Consider the following 21,255-nt stretch of genomic DNA (forward strand, 5'->3'; position numbering starts at 1 on the left):
TCAAGTTACAGCAGGCTGCCCCCGAGTTCTGTCATCCGAGCTGTTAATATTTAGTCGCGTATTTCTATTGATTATCCTTTTCAAGAGTAATTCGGCACACAGGAAATGAGCAATCGATGGCCCTAGTTTGTGTTCTCGGTAATAAAGTGGCATGGCCACAGACCGTTTAGTGGTTGTTTATAGCACACTGGCCAGCAGCCTACTGTTATCGGTATAGATGTCCATATCATTGACAAAGAGGCAGAAGCGTTCAGCTCTGAGGCGACACGACTTGAACGTCACTCGGCGGCCATTTGTTTATGACAGCGCTGTTGTTGTCAAGGGCTGTAGGCTCGCTGTGGAGTTGAGCCCAGTGCGTTTAGTGGCAAAGGCTATAGGCCTACTGGAGAGCACTGCTATGAGTAGTAGGTTAAAAGTCGATGTACATTTACAGTTTATGATACATGTTAATGCCCCTAGTGTCATACACGGATTTATAGGCTGCCGATCAGAAGCCTTTCCCACCCCACGGCCAAGCATGACTTAGGTGTAATAAGGTCGTCTAACAAGCCGCACACGTAACAAGTTGCACACGTAACTTGGGGGCGCGGGCTTATAATGCACAAGGGGACAGCGACGACCTGCAGCTGTATATCATGAGCCGAGAGGGCAGAACAGGAAGCCCCGAGGGTGACAACCCAGACCAGGTAGGCCCCTATGTTTTATTAAGCTACTCTTTCTATTTACATAATCCTATATGACAGTCTGAGTCTAGTGCTGACTGTTTATTTGACTGCGTTCACCACGATACCAAAACATGTGCTCAATGTTATGATTTATTTATTTATTTGATCCTTGTTTTACGCCGTGCTGAAGAATATTTCACTTAATATACGACGGCGGCCAGCATAATGGTAGGAGGAAACTGGACAAAGCCCGGGAGGAACCCACGGCCATCCTGAGGTTGCTGGCAAACCTGTTATGATTCAGTCTGTTTGCAATCGCTACACAAGTCCATCATGATTACACAGCTTTGTTTATCTTTATCGTGGAACTTATACATTAGTCCCAGATTTAACTTATGGTCAAATAGGAAATAGTCTTAGGCTACAGTAGCGTAATATATATGTCTTATCAAAGATATGGTCGCTCTAACATTCATTGGCACTTTATGCAGCGTACATGAAGTAAACATATAGTAATTATAGTTAGGAAGATACAGATACAGTCAGATGGGAAATATTTTAACTGCATATTCCCTTTTAATGGTTTAGGTATACGGGCACGTGGCAATGCGATCTTTTATCAAATCTTAATTTGCTTAATATTGCTACATGTACCTTCATGGGTTAAAGACGAAGGAAAACTGAATGTTTCCTTTTCTTTGCATACATGTGCACTCTGGTCGAACGAGATCTGTGATACATATAGGTGGTTTGATTGTTCAGCGTGTTCCATCCTGCTATGTATGCGGTATAAAATTTTAGTGGACTAGCCATCAGCTGAAACATTTTTTTCCAAGTTACCCATTACTATTCTATCTTTTTTAATCCAGCTATTGGGTTAGGGTGATGTACAAGATGAGTTTCAATCGACTGTCAACACAGAGAATCGTGATGCACGATAGTGTTTTTTAAACTTAGGCCTACGTCCCATGCAACAAGACAAGTGGAAAAGTAAGCAATAGTAACAGAAGTCAAGAAAATGAAAAAAGTCGCATATCTGGAAAACAACGGAATTTTTATATTCGAAAGCAAAATATAAAACATGAGAGGTGCCAACATTTCAAGAGCTAACCACCTTGGCCATTCAACCATCAAGGGTTCAGATATTATATACTTACTTGTTCGAATTCGTTTTGCATGATGCTTTGCTTAAAATCATTTACTTTCATGAAGCTTACGGCTTATTTTTGTGTGGGTAGGTCAAAACCATCGCATTTTATTGCTTGGCTATAACAAACACATCAAGCGACTATCAAGCGAGAGCTATATTCGAACCCACGACCTCTTGACTTTATCTTGACCGTTCTGCCAGTAATGACCTTGATACTACTGCAATGACCTATTAACTCAATCACCTGTATCGTGTACTTGTATGTATGCTTATCCAGATAATCTGTAAATCGGCAGTGCAGGTGTCTGACACATTTGGCACCGATTGTTTCGATCCCCAGCCTACGGTGTGAGAACATTTGGGTGTTTCAAATAAATAAAGCAAATAAGAACCAGTGTGTTTCTAAGTTGATTCAAATTGAGATAAAATATACCAGCTCCAACGAGAATCAGTTTTAATCGCGAAAAATGAAAAAGATTTTTGTAGGTAAACATTAAAATGTGTGAGAAAAATTCATTTCATTTGAATGAAGATAGACAAGTACTCGAGCATTAACGAACAACAGGGCAGCCTCTCAGCAATGAGGTCGCCGTGAGTTCAAGCTTATGCTGGCCTATTCTCAGGCCGTACGTGGGAAGGTCTGTCAGCAACCTGCGGATAGTCGTGGGTTTCCCCTGGGCTTTGCCCGGTTTCCTCCCACCTTAATTCTGGCCACCGTCGTATAAGTACAGCGTAAAACACCAATCAAATAAATAAATAAATAAATAAATAAATAAATTGATAAATAAATATATCGAACAATTTTTAAGTAAACGCACTTTGTACAGGAAGTACACAGGTAACAACACACCTATTTCGACGAACCTGTCAGTGTCACAGGCTTCTGTAAGCGAATCATGAAATAAATTATGAATAGTTTTCCAAAGTACAGAAGCGATAATTTAAACACAAAAATAAACTAATACATGTCGTCGACAAAAACACATAACGCTTTTAAACTCGCTATTGTTCAAAAATAAAAAAAAATATTACACACAACTGATTTAATATGATATAGACGGTTACCTATTAAGACATCTCTCATGAAATGTGCAATGTTAGATAACAGTTGCAGCCTGCATCTGGGTACATTTCAGGTGTGCACTTTTAATTTTTTTGCTGTTTAAATACTTTTTCACCAATGGTGCACAAATTTTCATGAAATGTGTTTAATATCCATTAAATAATATGTATATATGAAATATCAAAGTCTTATCGTTTTTTTTTTCTGCATACATGACCCGACAGATATATAGGAGCAACATTTCAACCGGTATACACCTCTTTTTTTCTCATTGGGACAGAAAGCAGAACACAGTGTTTTCTATGACAACGTATGGCGATCACAAATTATAAACGAACTCTAAGCGACTTCTGGAAACTTTCTCTGTAGATTAACTGTATATACACAATTCCAGAGTGTCTTTAGACATAAAAAAAAGTCTGTATCTTTCGCATCGTATCAAGAGATATTTACAGATGAAGTGAAGTTTAAATGATCAGCAAACCTCAAAAGCAATGAAGGCTGGGATGCTAATTAACCCTGTCAGTATGAAACTCCAGCTTTGATCACAGTGATCACTGTATTTATTGTGAAGTTGGCAGGCCACAGGAATTTGAGTATCTATGGTATGTAATTAAGCTGGTACAAGACACATCTTGTCCACAGGAACCTTGTGTGCTTCTACAGTCTATTTAGGTCACTGTTAACCGCACCACTCTTTACACCTGTCCACTGTGTGCATGCACACTGTAATATGGTCGTCTACAATACTGGTACAATAGACTATAATGTGAGAGGTGTATTGTGTACCTTCGCCGTTCCTGCCGCTGTGACAAGGTACATGCACATGTATAACAGTCCCAGACCATTAAACCCACACTAACACCATTCAGTCTACACTGGAAATTAGACTGGAATAATTTCAGAGAGATGTGGTCTTCCATTTCATATTATTGACTGGCTTGGGCAGCACTTTGATTTCCCATTTGCCAGAACCATTGTGTTTAATAGGCGTGTCGGGCTTTACCCCACGTGGACCTAGATACTCTATAGTAAACACTGACTGGATCAGTGCCAGTGCTTGTACACGAAATTGAACAAGGATCTGAACTATACGTGTACAAATTGTTGGAGGTCTACTTAAGATCCTCCCTTACCAGGTGAATAGACGACAGTTAGAGTCAGCCCTTCCTTATACCATGAGATATGTGGTTCAAATCAATGTTTTTCTACGAATAAGTTTTGGTCAACAATCTCCTCCAGGGTACCTTCCACCCTCCTTTTCTACAAATCTGCTGTAGTATGCTTCTCCACTTATAAACACGAACGATGTATATAGTGTAGGAAACTGTTAATGATGCCAACATCAAACGGCTGTGAAGAAATATAATAACGCCCTTCCTTTTGATTACTAGTATATAAGCCTAGAAATGGCAAAATTCAGGAAAGTACCGATATTTTAAGTGTAAGCTACTTTAGGCCTAAAGGACTTTCATAAACCATGCCATGAACATTTTAAGACCCCAAACCTTGGTGTTGCACTGGGATTTTATTGTAAGGGAATCATGCTTGATTTACTCTTGGGCAACCATTTACGCAAAACAACCATAGTTTAAACTTATGAAATGTGCACATAAGGTCGTATCAACCCCTTTAGATCTCCCTCAAGGAATCACAGCCACCAGTAACATTGGAATGGTTCTTATATGAGAAGCTGTATCTGAAAAACAGGTGAATTACAGGACTCTTAATATCAGTAACACTGACGGCAATAATTTTTAACATCTGTTGTTTATTTGTTGTTTAAACTTGATTTTTGTATAAAATGTCGAGTGTCGACTTTCAACATGTCTGATATATTTTATATAGGCTTACATAAAAGTGGTTTGAGAATGAATTTTAACGATTGTTCATTTTAAACATGCTGTTTTGAAAGACCATGATTTTGTTTGTTGTCACGTTAATTTAAAAAAAATCATTAGGTTTTTAATTCCCTTGACAGGATCATTAGACGATGGAAACATTCTGACAATGAACATATAATAGGCTATCATATACTCTTAGTGCCATAGTGAATGTCTATACGTCGTTAAACCGTGACCTCTTGTCCACAGGTTGACCTACCTACAATAGACGAAAATGAAGAGAAAGATGGCAATTATGAAAGGCCATTTAGCGTTACTAAACAGCCTGAGTTACAATCGGCACATCTGGCCAGAACTCCGGTGATGTCAGAAAAATCTGAGGAATCGGAATCAGCCATCTTGATTACTGAGCTTCTGGATTCGGATTACCCGCAAAAGAAGGAAGAGGAGGAGGAATCAGATGAGATAGAAGAGGATCAATCTGGGAGTGACAGAGGCAGTGAAGAATTAGAAGACTTTAAGACAGTTAATATTCAAACAGATGAACTCTCAAATGATGACGAAGATCTGTGGGACACAGACTTAGAAATCGATGGTATGCATGGTACATTGTTTTAGCATGAGTATAGTTGGCTAGCGCCAACTTGACAATTTACTAACGATTGCGATAAAAGAAAAAAAATACTGCAACTGAGAACTAAATGGCTGAATGATGAAAACGTTAATAATGTTGCCCTCGACTATATTGCTGGCCGCCGTCATATAAGTGAAAGTACGGCGTAAAGTAGCAATAAAACGAAAAATAAATAAATCACTGGCCTGTGTGATGTATGTGACATATAATTAGTGGACATATATTACGTATGTAAATGTACTCTTTGCTCCCCCAGATGAAGGTGGCGAGCATGACCCCACCGGACGGGCCCAGTATCGGAGCGTCTGCGACCAACTGGGGGTGGTTCCCATCTCTTACTTCATTCGACATATCACTGAACCCACAGTTACTATGAGGTACCACGGGCTAGGTCCTATCGGAGCAAAGGCAATCGCTTTGGTGCTTAGGGTAAGTCGTACACACTATATATATGCCTAATGCTAGTCCAATGCTTTCACACGCATTTGTTGTTTATACATTGTGCGAACAGTTCTGAATCTTTGAATTTTATGTCTGAAGTCTACAAGTTCTTCCTGATACCATTCGAATCTGATAATCTTCTTACCTTTTTGCTAGTTTTTTGTTTTGCGTTCATAGTTTTCAGTGTGCATATCGGAATTGGTGCTTAAGACTGTACGTTTCGGAAGTAAATGTCGCACTCTCATTTAGTGTTCCTCATGCTGGAGAGGAACATCGTATCACTATTGCTGACCATTGATCTATACGATAATTCTTCGTGTCACATCTGAATCTTATTTCTTATTATGTCTACGCAAAACGCTAAAACATTTCGCGATCTCTATACGTAAGAGATGATTTACGGGCCTATGCCGTGATACCGCATTGAGATATTTGTCGACTGGTTTAGAACAGGCTGAAATCTTCTTTGAGGGACAGTGAGCAAGTTTTCTCCTTAATACAGTCGACTTTGTCCGACTAACAAGGCCATAACTGTATCGGTTGCAGGATAACGTTACTTTAGAACATCTTGACATCGACGGAAACTGGATTGGTGGTGAAGGTGGAAGAGCCATTGCCCGAATGCTGGAGGAAAATGACTATATTACAGAAGTGGTAGGTATACAGAGAGCACGTTAGATTCGTGTTGTTATTTGAGAGATTGTATATCTATCTGTTATAGTGTAGCCACAGACATCTGGTAAAATACAGACTTGTTGTTTATCCTTATTTCGTGGAAAATGATTGCCCAAGCAAGCATACCCGGATTCACAGCCTTAGGTAAAACACTGGCATCCTATACATGGGTTCATTTTTGTCGGAAATGGACAGATCATTTCTATGTAGCAGCAGTATGGTGCATTAAGAAGAAGGTCAGATCTTGGATTTAATGCGCAAGATTTTATGTGCTGTACGTCCATCTGTTACCACAGTTGAGTTTTGCTTTGTGTTATTGCAATGCAGAACCAAAATATGGCCAAATTTATGTGGGTTTGTTTGGACAGGGATTTAATGAGTCCAACAACGTCAACATATAATGCAAGGAAATGTAAATATAAACCATAACATTGATTGCAACTGTGGATTCCATTTAGCACATGTGTATATACAAGGAACAATTCATGCGAAGGGGTACATATATAACTAAATATCACATACGTTTTATTTTGTTGAACTTGCGGGAATGCTCTTCTCTTGTGCAATGTTTTTGTATATGTTAAATGTGATGACAACAGAACATTTTGAGTTATTCTAGACCAGTGACTGAGGTAAATTGACAATAGGCTGTACTTTGCCAATTATCACACCGTCGTCGCTGCTCTGGTTTTACTTCTCTATGCTGTCTCTTATTATATTATATAGTTAGATCATTATTGGACTTAGTAACATATAAATTAGGGCCCGAGTTACATATAAAATCCCAATTCGATTATTGCAAGAATGTAACGAGTGTTTCGTCCCCGGTTACACAGAGTTTGGCGGATAACAGGCTGGGGTCTCTAGGGGCACGTTGTATCTGTAAGATGATCCAGTCCAATGCCGGGCTCAGACAGATTAACCTCTCAGGTATAGACTCTTCTCTGTACAAATTACTTGGAAATACATGCAAATGACTTTGATTAATATTCATTATACTCTTTGCCTTACCTTAAAATAGTGATATATACTTTGGCAAGCGATGTAAACCTAACATCTGTAAGCTATGTGAATACCTGACGTCAAACCTCTTTTTTAAAAAAACATAAAATGGCTATATATATCCGAGTTCTGTATCATCACTTGTAGTATTTTCTTGCAATAATGCAAATTTACATTTTTTTACCTTTCTGCCAGATAATAACTTCGGAGATGCAGACACAGAATATTTTATTGAATGTCTTGAAGTAAGTTTACTCAGTGAAGTTCCTACTTAACTTAAATTTGCTGACAAAAATCATCTGTTTGATATGGAAGAGATATGTGAGTGTCTGCATGTAAATTTTCTCACTGAACTTTTAACTGTTAGATTTTCCTTCCATTTTGAACGCGTTTAATGTATATATTTTATCTTCTAATTTAAGGCTAATTTCTGAAAATAATGTTACATACACTTTAAAGCGCCTGTAATTTACTATTCCTTTCTCTTATCTGCCCACAGCAAAACAAATATTTGAGGGATTTGAACTTAAGTAAAAACCGTTTTGGGCAGATTGCTGGTGAGATGTGGGGTCCGGCAATAGGTAAGCCTGAAATACGCATATAGTGTGTATACTGAAACGGCTAAAATGAAGACATCTTTGGGCCCATTGATATCGTATGCAGCAGACCGAAAGGCAGTTAGAAAAACCGACCCAAGAAGAATATATTTTTACAAAATTATTGACTTTTTCACAAATTAAGGGAAAGTAAGGATAAATTATTACCCCCTTATAGTTTTGTGGTATTAATTCACGATATATGTATTTGCTGCCATCATGCTTGATGTGATTTGTCTTTCAGCTTCAAATGACACGCTCGAGTCTTTGGATTTGAGTTGGAATCATTTACGGCTTAAAGGTGGTATAGCCGTGGCTCGCGGTCTACAGGTTTGTAAAGCATATATATTAGTATGACTGGGAAATCTAGTCCTAAAGCCAAATAAGGCGTTAAGTTCAACACATCGAAAAACTCGCTTGGTGAGTATGTACATGTATATCGAATGTTTTTGGACCTTTTAATGGCATTTGGAGCATTTCTTCTTTTGGTATATTTGGTACACTAACAAGATATCCAGTTTATCTTTAAATTGTTTGTCATTTTGAAGAAAAGTTAGCAAAGCTTGAAGAAAATTAACCTTCTTTTGCCTGTCCAAGCAACTCAGAAATTACCTAAGCAACAAGGGAAAAACAAGTATCTTAAACGGTGATAAAACAGATTACGCTCTATATAAGCTATACATGTGTATGAAAAAGCTTAATGGATACATCACTGTTTTATTAATTTGTTTTTGCTCTTTGAAGTACCCGTCACACAATGTTTCTTTGAAATCATTCACTTTAAGTAAACATTTTCATTAATATTACTCATTTGTTTAACTTCAGGAGAACGTGAGGTTGAAAACATTCCGTGTGGCTTGGAACGGTTTGGGACCAGAGTGCGGCGTCCCGTTCGCTGATGCGTTGGCCAACAACAGTGCCGTTCAGGAACTAGACCTCTCTGGGAACCGTCTGGATATGAAGGCGGCCTCGGCCATTTCCAAATCCCTCCTATCCAACGAAGAGATCAAAATATTGAGGGTAACTTTCAAATTAGTTTGGCGATCCATCGATTTGTTTATTAGATCTTTTTTTTTACTCAGTTTATAACAGTTTATTTAATTTACACTGATTAGAATGAGAAACTATATTACGCTTAACCCAGAGAAAACTATGCTATTTTTATTTTTTTGTCATTTGGTCGCCGCACATCTCTGGGTATATTTGTATATACCTGACAAAACTCCTTCTGCAAAGGCACTGAGGCCCAGGAGGGTTGACGATGAAATCGTTTCCAAGAATCAAAAATCGAAAAGTGTAACGGGGCTTATAACGCTGTTGTTAATCGGCCTGCGCCATTTCACGTCATGCAAATTCAGTCTTAAAGGATTGTTTTGATGAAACATGTACACCAAAAATAAAATGTTTTTCAAAGCAGTTAATCTTCACTTAAAGGACAAAAACGATGCAAGGCTCTTGCATATTTACCATTGGGCTAGTGTCATATATACCATATTTTCTTTTCTGGACATTGCAGTGTGGTTCTTGAACACACCAGCTATGCATGTACCTGGCGAAGAAGCTAAATAACCATTTGGCACTCAGTGACTTGATCTGATGTGAACAGGAGCCTTCATATCTCTACAGACTTTAGTAGTTGGTGGGACATAATTGTATGTCCGAGTAAATGGAGTTTGGACGTAGATTTGTATTAACAATTCAGTTCAAGATCTATTTCGGCCTTCCCTTACAGATGGGAAATAACCACATTACTACTTCTGGTGCGGTTGCCTTGGTTACAGCCATCAACAACAACGAGAGCAGTTCCCTACAGGAGCTCGATTTAACGGTAAGCTTGGTTTGACTCAAGGGTGAATTCAACATCAGAATTTAACACAGAAACACTTACCAGTATGTTAAAATCTACCACAACTTGTGTTGTTTGTATTCAACACAAACATGTGTTACCCCAATACAAACATGTGTTAAAGAAATGTGACTTAAGTATGCATGTTTGTGTTAAAAAATAATAATAAAACACAAAGCTGTGTTGAACCGATTTGAGGTAATTTATGCGTATTATGCGCTGTTGTGTTAGTACAACATTAACTTCTGTATAACATCCAATACATTTTGTGTTCATTTTTTTTCAACACAAAGCCTTAAGTTAATTCATCACAAGATAGAGTTCTTCAAATATGAAGAACTTCAAAGTTTGTGTTCATACAACAGACGTATTATTGTGTGTTTGTCTTTTTAAAATACATATCTTATGCTCTATATGTACAAGTATGTAGAAATAAATTAAATGTAATGTCACAACATAACTTCAAAACTGGGTTATATATGAGGTAGCCTAACATACACCATAAATATATCATAATGCAGAGTTAGGACATTTTAACAGCTTAATGTTGTTAAAAATGTTATTTAGTCGGACTTGTTTCAAACATTTTGAAAGTTAAAGTTAAATAAGTTTACAAGGCGGAATGTGTAGTTTGCCCTGCTAACTTAAATATTCTGTACAGTCAGTATATAGTTAGCCGTGTTTTACTACTATAATACACATACATGTGTAACTGATGAAAGAAAATGTGTGAAATAGATGGCGATTTTGAAGGAGACTTTTATCTATTTGTTTATTTATTTAGGGGCCTCCGCGGCTCAGTTGGTTAGCGCGCTAGCGCAGCATAATGACCCACTTCTTTTTTCAGTGCTGTTTTACTCTTTTCCTGTCATATGGCAAGCATGCGACTTATGAAGCTCCAAACAAACACTATAATTAAAGAATCAATCAAACAGCGCAATGACCCAGGAGTCTGTCACCAATGTAGTCACTGTGAGTTCAAGTCCAGCTTCCTCTCCGGCCGTACGTGAGAGGGCTTCTAGCAACCTGCGGATGGTCGTGGGTTTCCCCCGGGCTCTGCCTGGTTTCCTCCCACCATAATGCTGGCCGCCGTCGTATAAGTGAAATATTTTTGAGTTCGGCGTTAAACACCAATCAAATAAAATAAATAAATAAATCTATTTATTTATTAAATTTCATTGGAGTTGTACTCCGTACCCAAGAATATTTCACTCATTCCCCGTTGGCCAGCATTATGGATGGAGGTTCTGGGAAAACCCACGACCGTCCGAAGATTGCTGACAGACTTTCCCACGTACGGAGAGAACGGTAAAGCATGAGCTGGACTCAACGAACTTTTATACAATTCAGCATTTTGGGATCCAGTAAATTTCCAGTGTCAAAACTCTTTGATGTCATCGTTTTCTCTTGGCAGGATGTTCCTGTAGAATATGAGTTTCTCCGGGTGGTTGAGGATATACGACTAAAACGCCCGGACTTCCGGGTCATAAACGGTCCCGTCCTGCGATCAGGGAACACTTTGGAGGATATCGGGAAACCAGCCATCGATCCATATAGGAAGAAAGAACCTGTTATGGTTCTGAATGAGCATATCGTTGTGAATGATATGAGGCTTCTGGATGTCCTGAAGAGATACGACCCTGACAACAGCTTTAGTGTTACTGCTGAAGAGTTCCTGGCGGCGTTGGATGTGAGTGCCGTTATTCAATAGCGAATAGGCTATAACTGGGCTTCTTCTAAACCATAAAGCTAAATGTAGTTCCCGCTCTTCTCGTTACGTGGTTTGAATATGAGCAGTGCATGTATACATGTAGCTTGTTGATATTTTCATGTTTATATTCGAAGTTAATTGTACCAATCGGTCTCCCAGCAACCTGCGGATGGTTCCTCCCGCCATAATATGCTAGCCGCCGGCGCATAAGTAAAAGAATCTTGAGTAGGGTACGTCGTAAACCACTAATCAAATAAATAAATAAATAAATAAATAAATTTGACTAATCAAGATCCCGTAGAGCATCTTTGACTGAACACAGATACCGAGCGGGGTTTCATTATAGGTCATTTAAAAATCTTGCATGCGTTTGATCGAAGCACGTCGGCTATATACTTTTGATATTATAAATATGTCCATAACAATGGTGTAAACTTTCAGTTATCAACTAACTTATTTCGTATAAACCTACTACAGAATCTGTAGAGGGCTCAACTTTGGGAGTTTGGCCCCATTGCAATCTCCAAGTGACTCGCTAGTGTAATTATTATGAGTATATTATTATTATATAATTATTATGTAACTGTTAATATTATGTTTTTCTTAGGCGTATAATTTGCATTATTAGACGCGGAGCAAAATGTTAACTATAAACGTCTGAAACTTATAAGTATTCGTCTGTAACAAGCATCTAATATGTAGGCGCTCACTATCTATTTCGATACTGGAGAGAATTTTTCTTCAGTCTAGTCGCAGAAGCGTGGACTCAAAACCCAGAGATCGCTGGTTCAAACCCCCATCTGGTAAGCCCGTCACACGTTTTTGAAATTGAGCTGTTAGTTATAGGACGCATGCAGCAGAACAAGTTATCTGACATCGACATACATTATATATGCATAGTTTCACTTCCTTATTTTACTAGCAGTGCATCAAACGTGGTGGAACTGAAAAGATATTCAATGAAGCATGCTGTCATTCTCTTTATTCATTTTGTAATGTAAGTATTTTATTCTGCATTCAAGGAGCTAGCAGTGCCGTACGACAGGACCAAGCTTGAGCAAGCTTTGGAGAAAGTGCCACGAGGGAAAATGGGCAAGATATACTTCGGGTATGTGACAGAATTCTCACATATATCCATAAAAGCCTTAGTCAGATTCGAGTTAAAACCTCATGGTAATAACTGAGTGTTTAAGCACTTCATCTCTTGAAATTCAACACTGATTTATTAGCTGCCCACGTCTAGTCCCTGTCGGTGCTGTTTTCTTAGTGTATGATACTGCCATTCAAGCCTCACAATACTATAATATCATTTTAGTCACTGTTCTCTGCCTTGTGAAACGCAGCATCCAGTGGGTATAGACTCATCCTAGCTGTAAGCCTACACCCCTCCCCACCAGCTCCTCTCTTTGTTAACATGGGCACAACCAGTGTAAATATATAGCTTGCATTTCCTTCCTGAAGTAACTCATATATATCGAATGTCTGGTAGTTTCTACTTATGGTATTAGTTGCAGCCGAAATCTTATTATATACCACCATGCATAAAGTAGTTTAAGCGATTTTTAAATACGGCCCCTTAACATCATTTTGTATCCGCTCTCTCTTTGGCGTTATCCTTGCATGCATGGGTGCAAGTTTGGGCAAGTTGGATCGTTATTCTAGACAACGACTCTGAGTCGACTATAAAATATAACTTGTCTATAACACATATAAGCTAAAAGAGAGAGAGAAGAAAACAGAATCATGACTCCAGGTGGTATTTATCACTTTACTTTGTGTTTTTTTGTGTGCATGGTATAACATGATCGTATCTTAATATCCTCCTAAATTGTATAATAATGCTACACCCCATGACATACAGCTCAGTCATTTCAATATTCTTTACCATGTAGATAAATAATTTTCAACTTTCTATGAGAATTGTCAGCTAATCAAGCCCGGAACACTATATGGTGAAATATATGGGGAAAATGTTCACTGTTTTAAATCAACATCGTATGAAGTCATACAATTTTATCAGTCTTATTATTTTATCAGTTATTCTTGCGTGGTGGCCAGTGGAAAATCAGGATTTTCATGCATGGCTTGCCGTCAAATGTAGACTGACAGCTAAGTGCATGGTACTTTTGTTGAGGTATCGATTGCATCAAAGTTTGACGTGAATTATTGTTGTAGATTTTACCGCCTCACTCTCTATAAATTCATTTCATTGTTTTCTTTTTCACAGAGATTTCTATGAGCAACAAAATCGGCCAATGTCTTCACGAAGTCAAAGAACTGAGGTGAAAGAAAATTGTGACCAGTAACAGGACAACTATACAAGCAATGTAGTTATCATCGCCATACACAGGCCTACTGTTGCAAAGATCATAAATGCTGGGTGGCCAAATCAAATTATAGGGCATTGTGTCAAAGTTACTTGTACTATGCATTACTAAATTATTGAACAACAATGCTATATACCATTCCATTTACAGTAAGTAAATTATTCAAAACCAACTATTCCCATCAAATCGTAACCCAATGTAAATAAAACATTTCTGTTTTCATTTATGTACGTGTGCTACAGAACAGTTGTTTACGGGATCTGATGGTTATAGGGCACTTAAACCAGCCCATAAAAACTGCTCTTGACTTTCTATATGTATTCGTGCTCTGAACACTTTACCTAGGGCATTACTACAGAACGATACATCGAAATGACCTAGTACGTACAATATACCAGGTGTCCCCAAATCCGTCCTCGTTTTATACATATGCCTTGGATAGAGCAAAATATTGAATACGAGATGAATGTTACGCTACCAACACAATAAAAGCAATATTGTATACCACTGGAGGAGTTGTATAACTTGCACATTTGTCGCTTTGATCATATCATGCAATAAATTTGCCATTCTCATCAAGTTACTTGTATACATACGTCTTCTTTGTTTATATTTTATATATGTAACTGTAATTCGTCACGTGTGTGATGTACCAGTGTGTTTGTTTTTCGTCACCCATATAAATCCCGTCACGACGTGAAATATTCAGGAGTTCTCCCTGTACACCATTATTCAAAGAAGTCGCATTCGTGTTATGTGATTGACGACTCCCCATCAAGCACTGCAACGCACTACAAGAAAACTGGTAGTTAATATGTATGCTGAATGTTTATGCATGGTGAATACCGGCATTTGCCAGCATTTCCTAACATTTTCAATACTTTAACTGTTCAACACTGTCAGCATTTAAGTATGTAGCTCAGCTGGGATAGGCCACGAATTGCTGCAGATGACAATACCATGTTAAATCTCACAAAAATCTTAACATGCCCATGCATTTACACCGGTACTTTTCCGGGTAATGTAATGTAGATTTTTAGTTCTGTGAAAGTCAGATTGAAATGCAACTTCTCTTAATATTTACATACTGTTGTATTGTGGCTTTTACTTCATACCCTAAGAAACATTTCACATGCATATACAAATCTTCAAATATACAACATTTGTTATCTTTCTATATGGTAGTTATGTCACAGGTTATTTTATTTATTTATTTATTTGATTGGTGTTTTACGCCGTACTCGAGAATATTTCACTAATACGACGGCAGTCAGCATTATGGTGGGTAGAAACCGGGCAGAGCCCGGGGGAAACCCACGACCATCCGCAGGTTGCTGGCAGACCCTCCCACGTAGGCCGGAGAAAAAGCCAGCATGAGCTGGACTTGAACTCACAGCGACCGCATCGGTAGAGTTCTGGGTCATTACGCTGCGCTAGAGCGCTAACCAATTGGGCCAAGGAGGCCCCCATACGTTATTATAAAGTAGTTATATTTAATCGTTACGTTATTGCATACAATATTCTTAACATACACAGACCTCCAATGTACATGGTTTAAGGTGGTAAATAAATTTAATTTGATAATATTTCGTGTACTATGGTCAAGTTGCTGTACTCGTGTGTTTACATAAACTTACCTACTAGATGTATGAATTCAGTATTTTCACACAGTATTATGGGTTCTTTATAACCATGTCTTAACATTTCGCTAACATTCAGTAATAAAAGATTCTTTTTTTAAATTTGATCATTGAATTGTATGCAGCGTAGTTGGGAAATGTTACCTCACACGATCATTTCCATGAATTTAACCATCACGTAGAAACATTTCACATTCACATATCCAGTTTACTTTTACAACCATCAAATGTGTCTAATAGAGAACATTTCAGATATTACGAAAATGTTACCTCGTGTACTAAATTGCCAATATGATCTATGGTTGAAAAGTATATAATTAAATATTTTCATATCTGCAGAATTATCTTATGCGTTGCTGTAGTTGAATTTAAAAAAAAGGATTATAATTTTGACGAAGTAGCTCTCATTACGGTATTTTTTAATCGAATTTAGTATGGCTTGCATGTGTTAACAATTCGACTACAAATTCCAGAAATCACATTTATTTCTAGATTTCTATTATTTTAGTTGTATATTTTTGCACATAGGAGGCATGGTTATAACTGTTCAGGAATGTAAACCAAATGTAGCCTGGGGTGGTGTATCCTAGATGAGCTTATTATTGCCAGGCGTTGGTGGAGATTTCATGGAACACTCACATATCTATACGTTCTGTACACCAGCATTTAATTTATATTGTCATGACAATGCCTCTTATGTCTCGTTAATTCGGTTGTGTACACATGTGTGTGAAACATCAAAGATGGGACAGTAGTAAAGTTCATTTTCAGGACAGGGTCTAAGGTAGAGTGGGTTTAGACATTTTAAGGCCTAAGCAAATTAATAGTCCAAGCATGCTTCTGGGCCTAGTCTGAAGATGAAGATGATTGTTCATGCCGAACAATCTAGACATGTGACTAGTCGGGGCAAAACAACATTTCTCGCCCCTATCTGTGCACAAAGATATCTGCACTTATATCTACATGTCAGTGTAATACCTAAAACATTAGTTATACTAACGTAACTTAAAAACATCCTCACCAAAGTGAAGCAGTTGTCATTTACGATTTCTGTGGAAATATAGTAACTATTTTATTTCAAATCAACATGTTTTTTTTTCTCTTTTGCACCAGAATACTGTCAGTCGAAAGTATGCAGTCACAGGCGCTCCTGTTCGTAGCACCCACATGCATAGATGAGGCCAAACATGTTTTCTTTGTGGCATTCACGGTTTATGAAAAACATTTCAAGAGACTGATACTGTTTTCTGCTTGCAACGAAAATGACTTTTGTGTGGTCCTTTGGGTATCTCATACCTCAAAACATACTTAAAACATGTGGCCAATGCATGGCTCACCAAAGTGAGTCCTTGAAATGGGGACCTGCAAACGCTAACACCTTTGAAAATGTGAGTAGTCATCAACGCCCTATACAGTATACTAAGTGGTGTAATTACATGAACAACCCTGACCGACACCTGGGTGAAAAAACTACTGTATAAAACTACTATAGATTTATCGCAACAACGTCTTGTGACATACTTTTTTGCTTCTTTCTTCATTCTTTGGCTTCAATGTTTCACGCAGTAGCAGCATATGTAAATTATCTGTCAGCGAAATAGTATGCGCACAGTGTCTTCTAGGTCTTTGTGGGGGTAGACAAATCTTTTTTTGAACACGAACTCGTAGGCCTCTTGGAAACTCATTTCTGGATTCGAGGCAAAGACGTACGCCACAACTGTGGATCCTGCTCGTCCGATCCCTGCTCGGCAGTTCACCAATATCTTATCACATTGGTACTTCTGAGAACGCAGCCATGCTACAGCTGTTTGGATGAACGCGGGTGAAATCGGGTTGTGTGCTCCGTCAGCCATCGGGATTTTTTGGTACAGCACGGGACTACGAAACTTTTCGGGAATTAAATCCAAATTATCAGCAACGTTTAAAACTGCGTCAAAACCCAATTCGTCCGCCATTGTGGCCGCTATGAAATTTCCCAGATAAATATTATCGATGATGTGTGTAAAATCTGGACCTTGAGTCCATCGATCGTTGGTTGGAGGTCGAACTTCCACCACCGCGTCCTCTTTAAACTTCCCCGCCCAAACCCAGTCTTCTGAGGTCTCAAGCTGCTTTGCACGCGCTCGATATGTAACTTGATATTCACCGTGACTTGTTAACAACTCAGTGCTTCCGAATAGGAAACAATCTTCTCTGTCCGGGTCTGTCCCCATGTATTCAAGATCTATTCCCTGCCAACCCCCTTGCGGGTTTCCGCGATGGTAAATGTTCGTCCATGCTTGGACTACGAGCGAATCCGGGGAAACAGCTCTTGCCGGCATCCCGTCCCACCTCAATGACACTTTGAAGGTTAAGGCTTCCAACATGAACATCACAGAATGGGACGGCATCGCTGGGAAAGTCCAAACGATATCCGGGTTCGGAGCACCACAAAGCTCCATGTCTAACATTGCTCGATTACAAGGGATTCTCGGGGAAACACAGAATACGTTTCGTACACTTTTTAAACGCTTCCCATACCTTTGCTGCTAAGAACACCGTCCCAGATAAAATATAGCACACAAGCGAGCTCTATACCAAAGGGACTGAACTCCGGAAAGATAAGAGAATATGATTATCTATGTAATATTGGAACAAATTTTATTTGTGAAAAAACAAAAAAGTACGACCACGGCGTGACAACTTTTTAAGCCAGTTACACAGACCACATGCCAATGACGTGACAAAATACATGTTTCATAAATACACCCAGCCACGTGTACTAAATTGCCAATATGATCTATGATGGAAAAGTATATAATTAAATATTTTCATATCTGCAGAATTATCTTATGCGTTGCTGTGGTTGAATTTAAAAAAAAGGATTATAATTTTGACGAAGTAGCTCTCATTACGGTATTTTTAATCGAATTTAGTATGGCTTGCATGTGTTAACAATTTGACTACAAATTGCAGAAATCACATTTATTTCTAGATTTCTATTATTTTAGTTGTATATTTTTGCACATAATAGGCATGGTTATAACTGTTCAGGAATGTAAACCAAATGTAGCCTGGGGTGGTGTATCCTAGATGAGCTTATTATTGCCAGGCGTTGGTGGAGATTTCATGGAACACTCACATATCTATACGTTCTGTACACTAGCATTTAATTTATATTGTCATGACAATGCCCCTTATGTCTCGTTAATTCGGTTGTGTACACATGTGTGTGAAACATCAAAGATGGGACAGTAGTAGAGTTCATTTTCAGGACAGGGTCTAAGGTAGAGTGGGTTTAGACATTTTAAGGCCTAAGCAAATTAATAGTCCAAGCATGCTTCTGGGCCTAGTCTGAAGATGAAGATGATTGTTCATGCCGAACAATCTAGACATGTGACTAGTCGGGGCAAAACAACATTTCTCGCCCCTATCTGTGCACAAAGATATCTGCACTTATATCTACATGTCAGTGTAATACCTAAAACATTAGTTATACTAATGTAACTTAAAAACATCCTCACCAAAGTGAAGCAGTTGTCATTTACGATTTCTGTGGAAATATAGTAACTATTTTATTTCAAATCAACCTGTTTTTTTCTCTTTTGCACCAGAATACTGTCAGTCGAAAGTATGCAGTCACAGGCGGCCCTGTTCGTAGCACCCACATGCATAGATGAGGCCAAACATGTTTTCTTTGTGGCATTCACGGTTTATGAAAAACATTTCAAGAGACTGATACTGTTTTCTGCTTGCAACGAGAATGACTTTTGTGTGGTCCTTTGGGTATCTCACACCTCAAAACATACTTAAAACATGTGGCCAATGCATGGCTCACCAAAGTGAGTCCTTGAAATGGGGACCTGCAAACGCTACCACCTTTGAAAATGTGAGTAGTCATCAACGCCCTATACAGTATACCAAGTGGTGTAATTACATGAACAAGCCTGATCGACACCTGGGTGAAAAAACTACTATATAAAACTACTATAGATTTATCGCAACAACGTCTTGTGACATACTTTTTTGCTTCTTTCTTCATTCTTTGGCTTCAATGTTTCACGCAGTAGCAGCATATGTAAATTATCTGTCAGCGAAATAGTATGCGCACAGTGTCTTCTAGGTCTTTGTGGGGGTAGACAAATCTTTTTTTGAACACGAACTCGTAGGCGTCTTGGAAACTCATTTCTGGATTCGAGGCAAAGACGTACGCCACAACTGTGGATCCTGCTCGTCCGATCCCTGCTCGGCAGTTCACCAATATCTTATCACATTGGTACTTCTGAGAACGCAGCCATGCTACAGCTGTTTGGATGAACGCGGGTGAAATCGGGTTGTGTGCTCCGTCAGCCATCGGGATTTTTCGGTACAGCACGGGACTACGAAACTTTTCGGGAATTAAATCCAAATTATCAGCAACGTTTAAAACTACGTCAAAACCCAATTCGTCCGCCATTGTGGCCGCTATGAAATTTCCCAGATAAATATTATCGATGATATGTGTAAAATCTGGACCTTGAGTCCATCGATCGTTGGTTGGAGGTCGAACTTCCACCACCGCGTCCTCTTTAAACTTCCCCGCCCAAACCCAGTCTTCTGAGGTCTCAGGCTGCTTAGCACGCGCTCGATATGTAACTTGATATTCACCGTGACTTGTTAACAACTCAGTACTTCCGAATAGGAAACAATCTTCTCTGTCCGGGTCTGTCCCCATGTATTCAAGATCTATTCCCTGCCAACCCCCTTGCGGGTTTCCGCGATGGTAAATGTTCGTCCATGCTTGGACTACGAGCGAATCCGGGGAAACAGCTCTTGCAGGCATCCCGTCCCACCTCAATGACACTTTGAAGGTTAAGGCTTCCAACATGAACATCACAGAATGGGACGGCACCGCTGGGAAAGTCCAAACGATATCCGGGTGCGGAGCACCACAAAGCTCCATGTCTAACATTGCTCGATTACAAGGGATTCTCGGGGAAACACAAAATATGTTTCGTACACTTTTTAAACGCTTCCCATACCTTTGTTGCTAGGAGCACCGTCCCAGATAAAACATAGCACACAAGAGAGCTCTATACCAAAGGGACGGAACTCCGGAAAGATAAGAGAATATGATTATCTATGTAATATTGAAACAAATTTTATTTGTGAAAAAACAAAAAAGTACGACCACGGCGTGACAACTTTTTAAGCCAGTTACACAGACCACATGCCAATGACGTGACAAAATACATGTTTCATTAATACACCCAGCCATTACCCTAAGAGATATGTTGTGTATATTCACTGCCTTATACGGATTTTTGTTAGCCCTATATTATTGTTCTACATATGGGACTGTATAGGCCCTATTATATTAATCCCAGGTTACATGTATGATTAGTGTTTAATATAAACAGAGATATGATCGAATACAAATTTGCAGATATCTTCACATAATAACGTCATTAAGAGGTGGGTCATATTATCTAACTTTTTGAAGCCAGCTGCTGGACCATATTACAGTGCCTTAATTCAATAGAATGGGTGATTACTTTCACAGATACCCATTGTTACTTTCACCACGCTAATTTACTTAGAGTTGTGTTTCAAACTTTTGTTTGTAAAACTTGAGCCCTCAGATGGATATACAATGTGGCACACAAAACACCTACACCAGGTATAATGAACAACACTGAAACA

The 21,255-nt window shown here is 38.8% G+C and overlaps 1 protein-coding gene across 1 annotated transcript; it reads left to right on the plus strand.

The window, feature by feature from the left end:
* Positions 1-620: 620 nt before the first annotated feature.
* Positions 621-15,235, plus strand: LOC135468475 (leucine-rich repeat-containing protein 74B-like). The gene is made up of 13 exons (XM_064746757.1): positions 621-686; positions 4,972-5,317; positions 5,613-5,785; positions 6,344-6,451; positions 7,309-7,402; positions 7,670-7,719; positions 7,974-8,055; positions 8,315-8,400; positions 8,896-9,090; positions 9,803-9,898; positions 11,331-11,606; positions 12,650-12,735; positions 13,855-15,235. The coding sequence occupies exons 1-13, from the start codon at positions 636-638 to the stop codon at positions 13,931-13,933; spliced, it is 1,722 nt and encodes a 573-aa protein (XP_064602827.1). The 5' UTR covers positions 621-635; the 3' UTR covers positions 13,934-15,235.
* The last annotated feature ends 6,020 nt before the right edge of the window (positions 15,236-21,255 follow it).

Source organism: Liolophura sinensis, chromosome 6 (genome assembly GCF_032854445.1).
Source record: "Liolophura sinensis isolate JHLJ2023 chromosome 6, CUHK_Ljap_v2, whole genome shotgun sequence".
Lineage (NCBI taxonomy): Eukaryota > Metazoa > Mollusca > Polyplacophora > Chitonida > Chitonidae > Liolophura > Liolophura sinensis.

Bases quoted from the DNA above. Each gene is read 5' to 3' on its own strand.
- LOC135468475 (XM_064746757.1), top strand. From the start codon at position 636: ATGAGCCGAGAGGGCAGAACAGGAAGCCCCGAGGGTGACAACCCAGAC. The intron at 5,318-5,612 runs GTATGCATGGTA...TTGCTCCCCCAG, and splicing joins CACAGACTTAGAAATCGATG to ATGAAGGTGGCGAGCATGAC. The intron at 8,401-8,895 runs GTTTGTAAAGCA...GTTTAACTTCAG, and splicing joins CCGTGGCTCGCGGTCTACAG to GAGAACGTGAGGTTGAAAAC.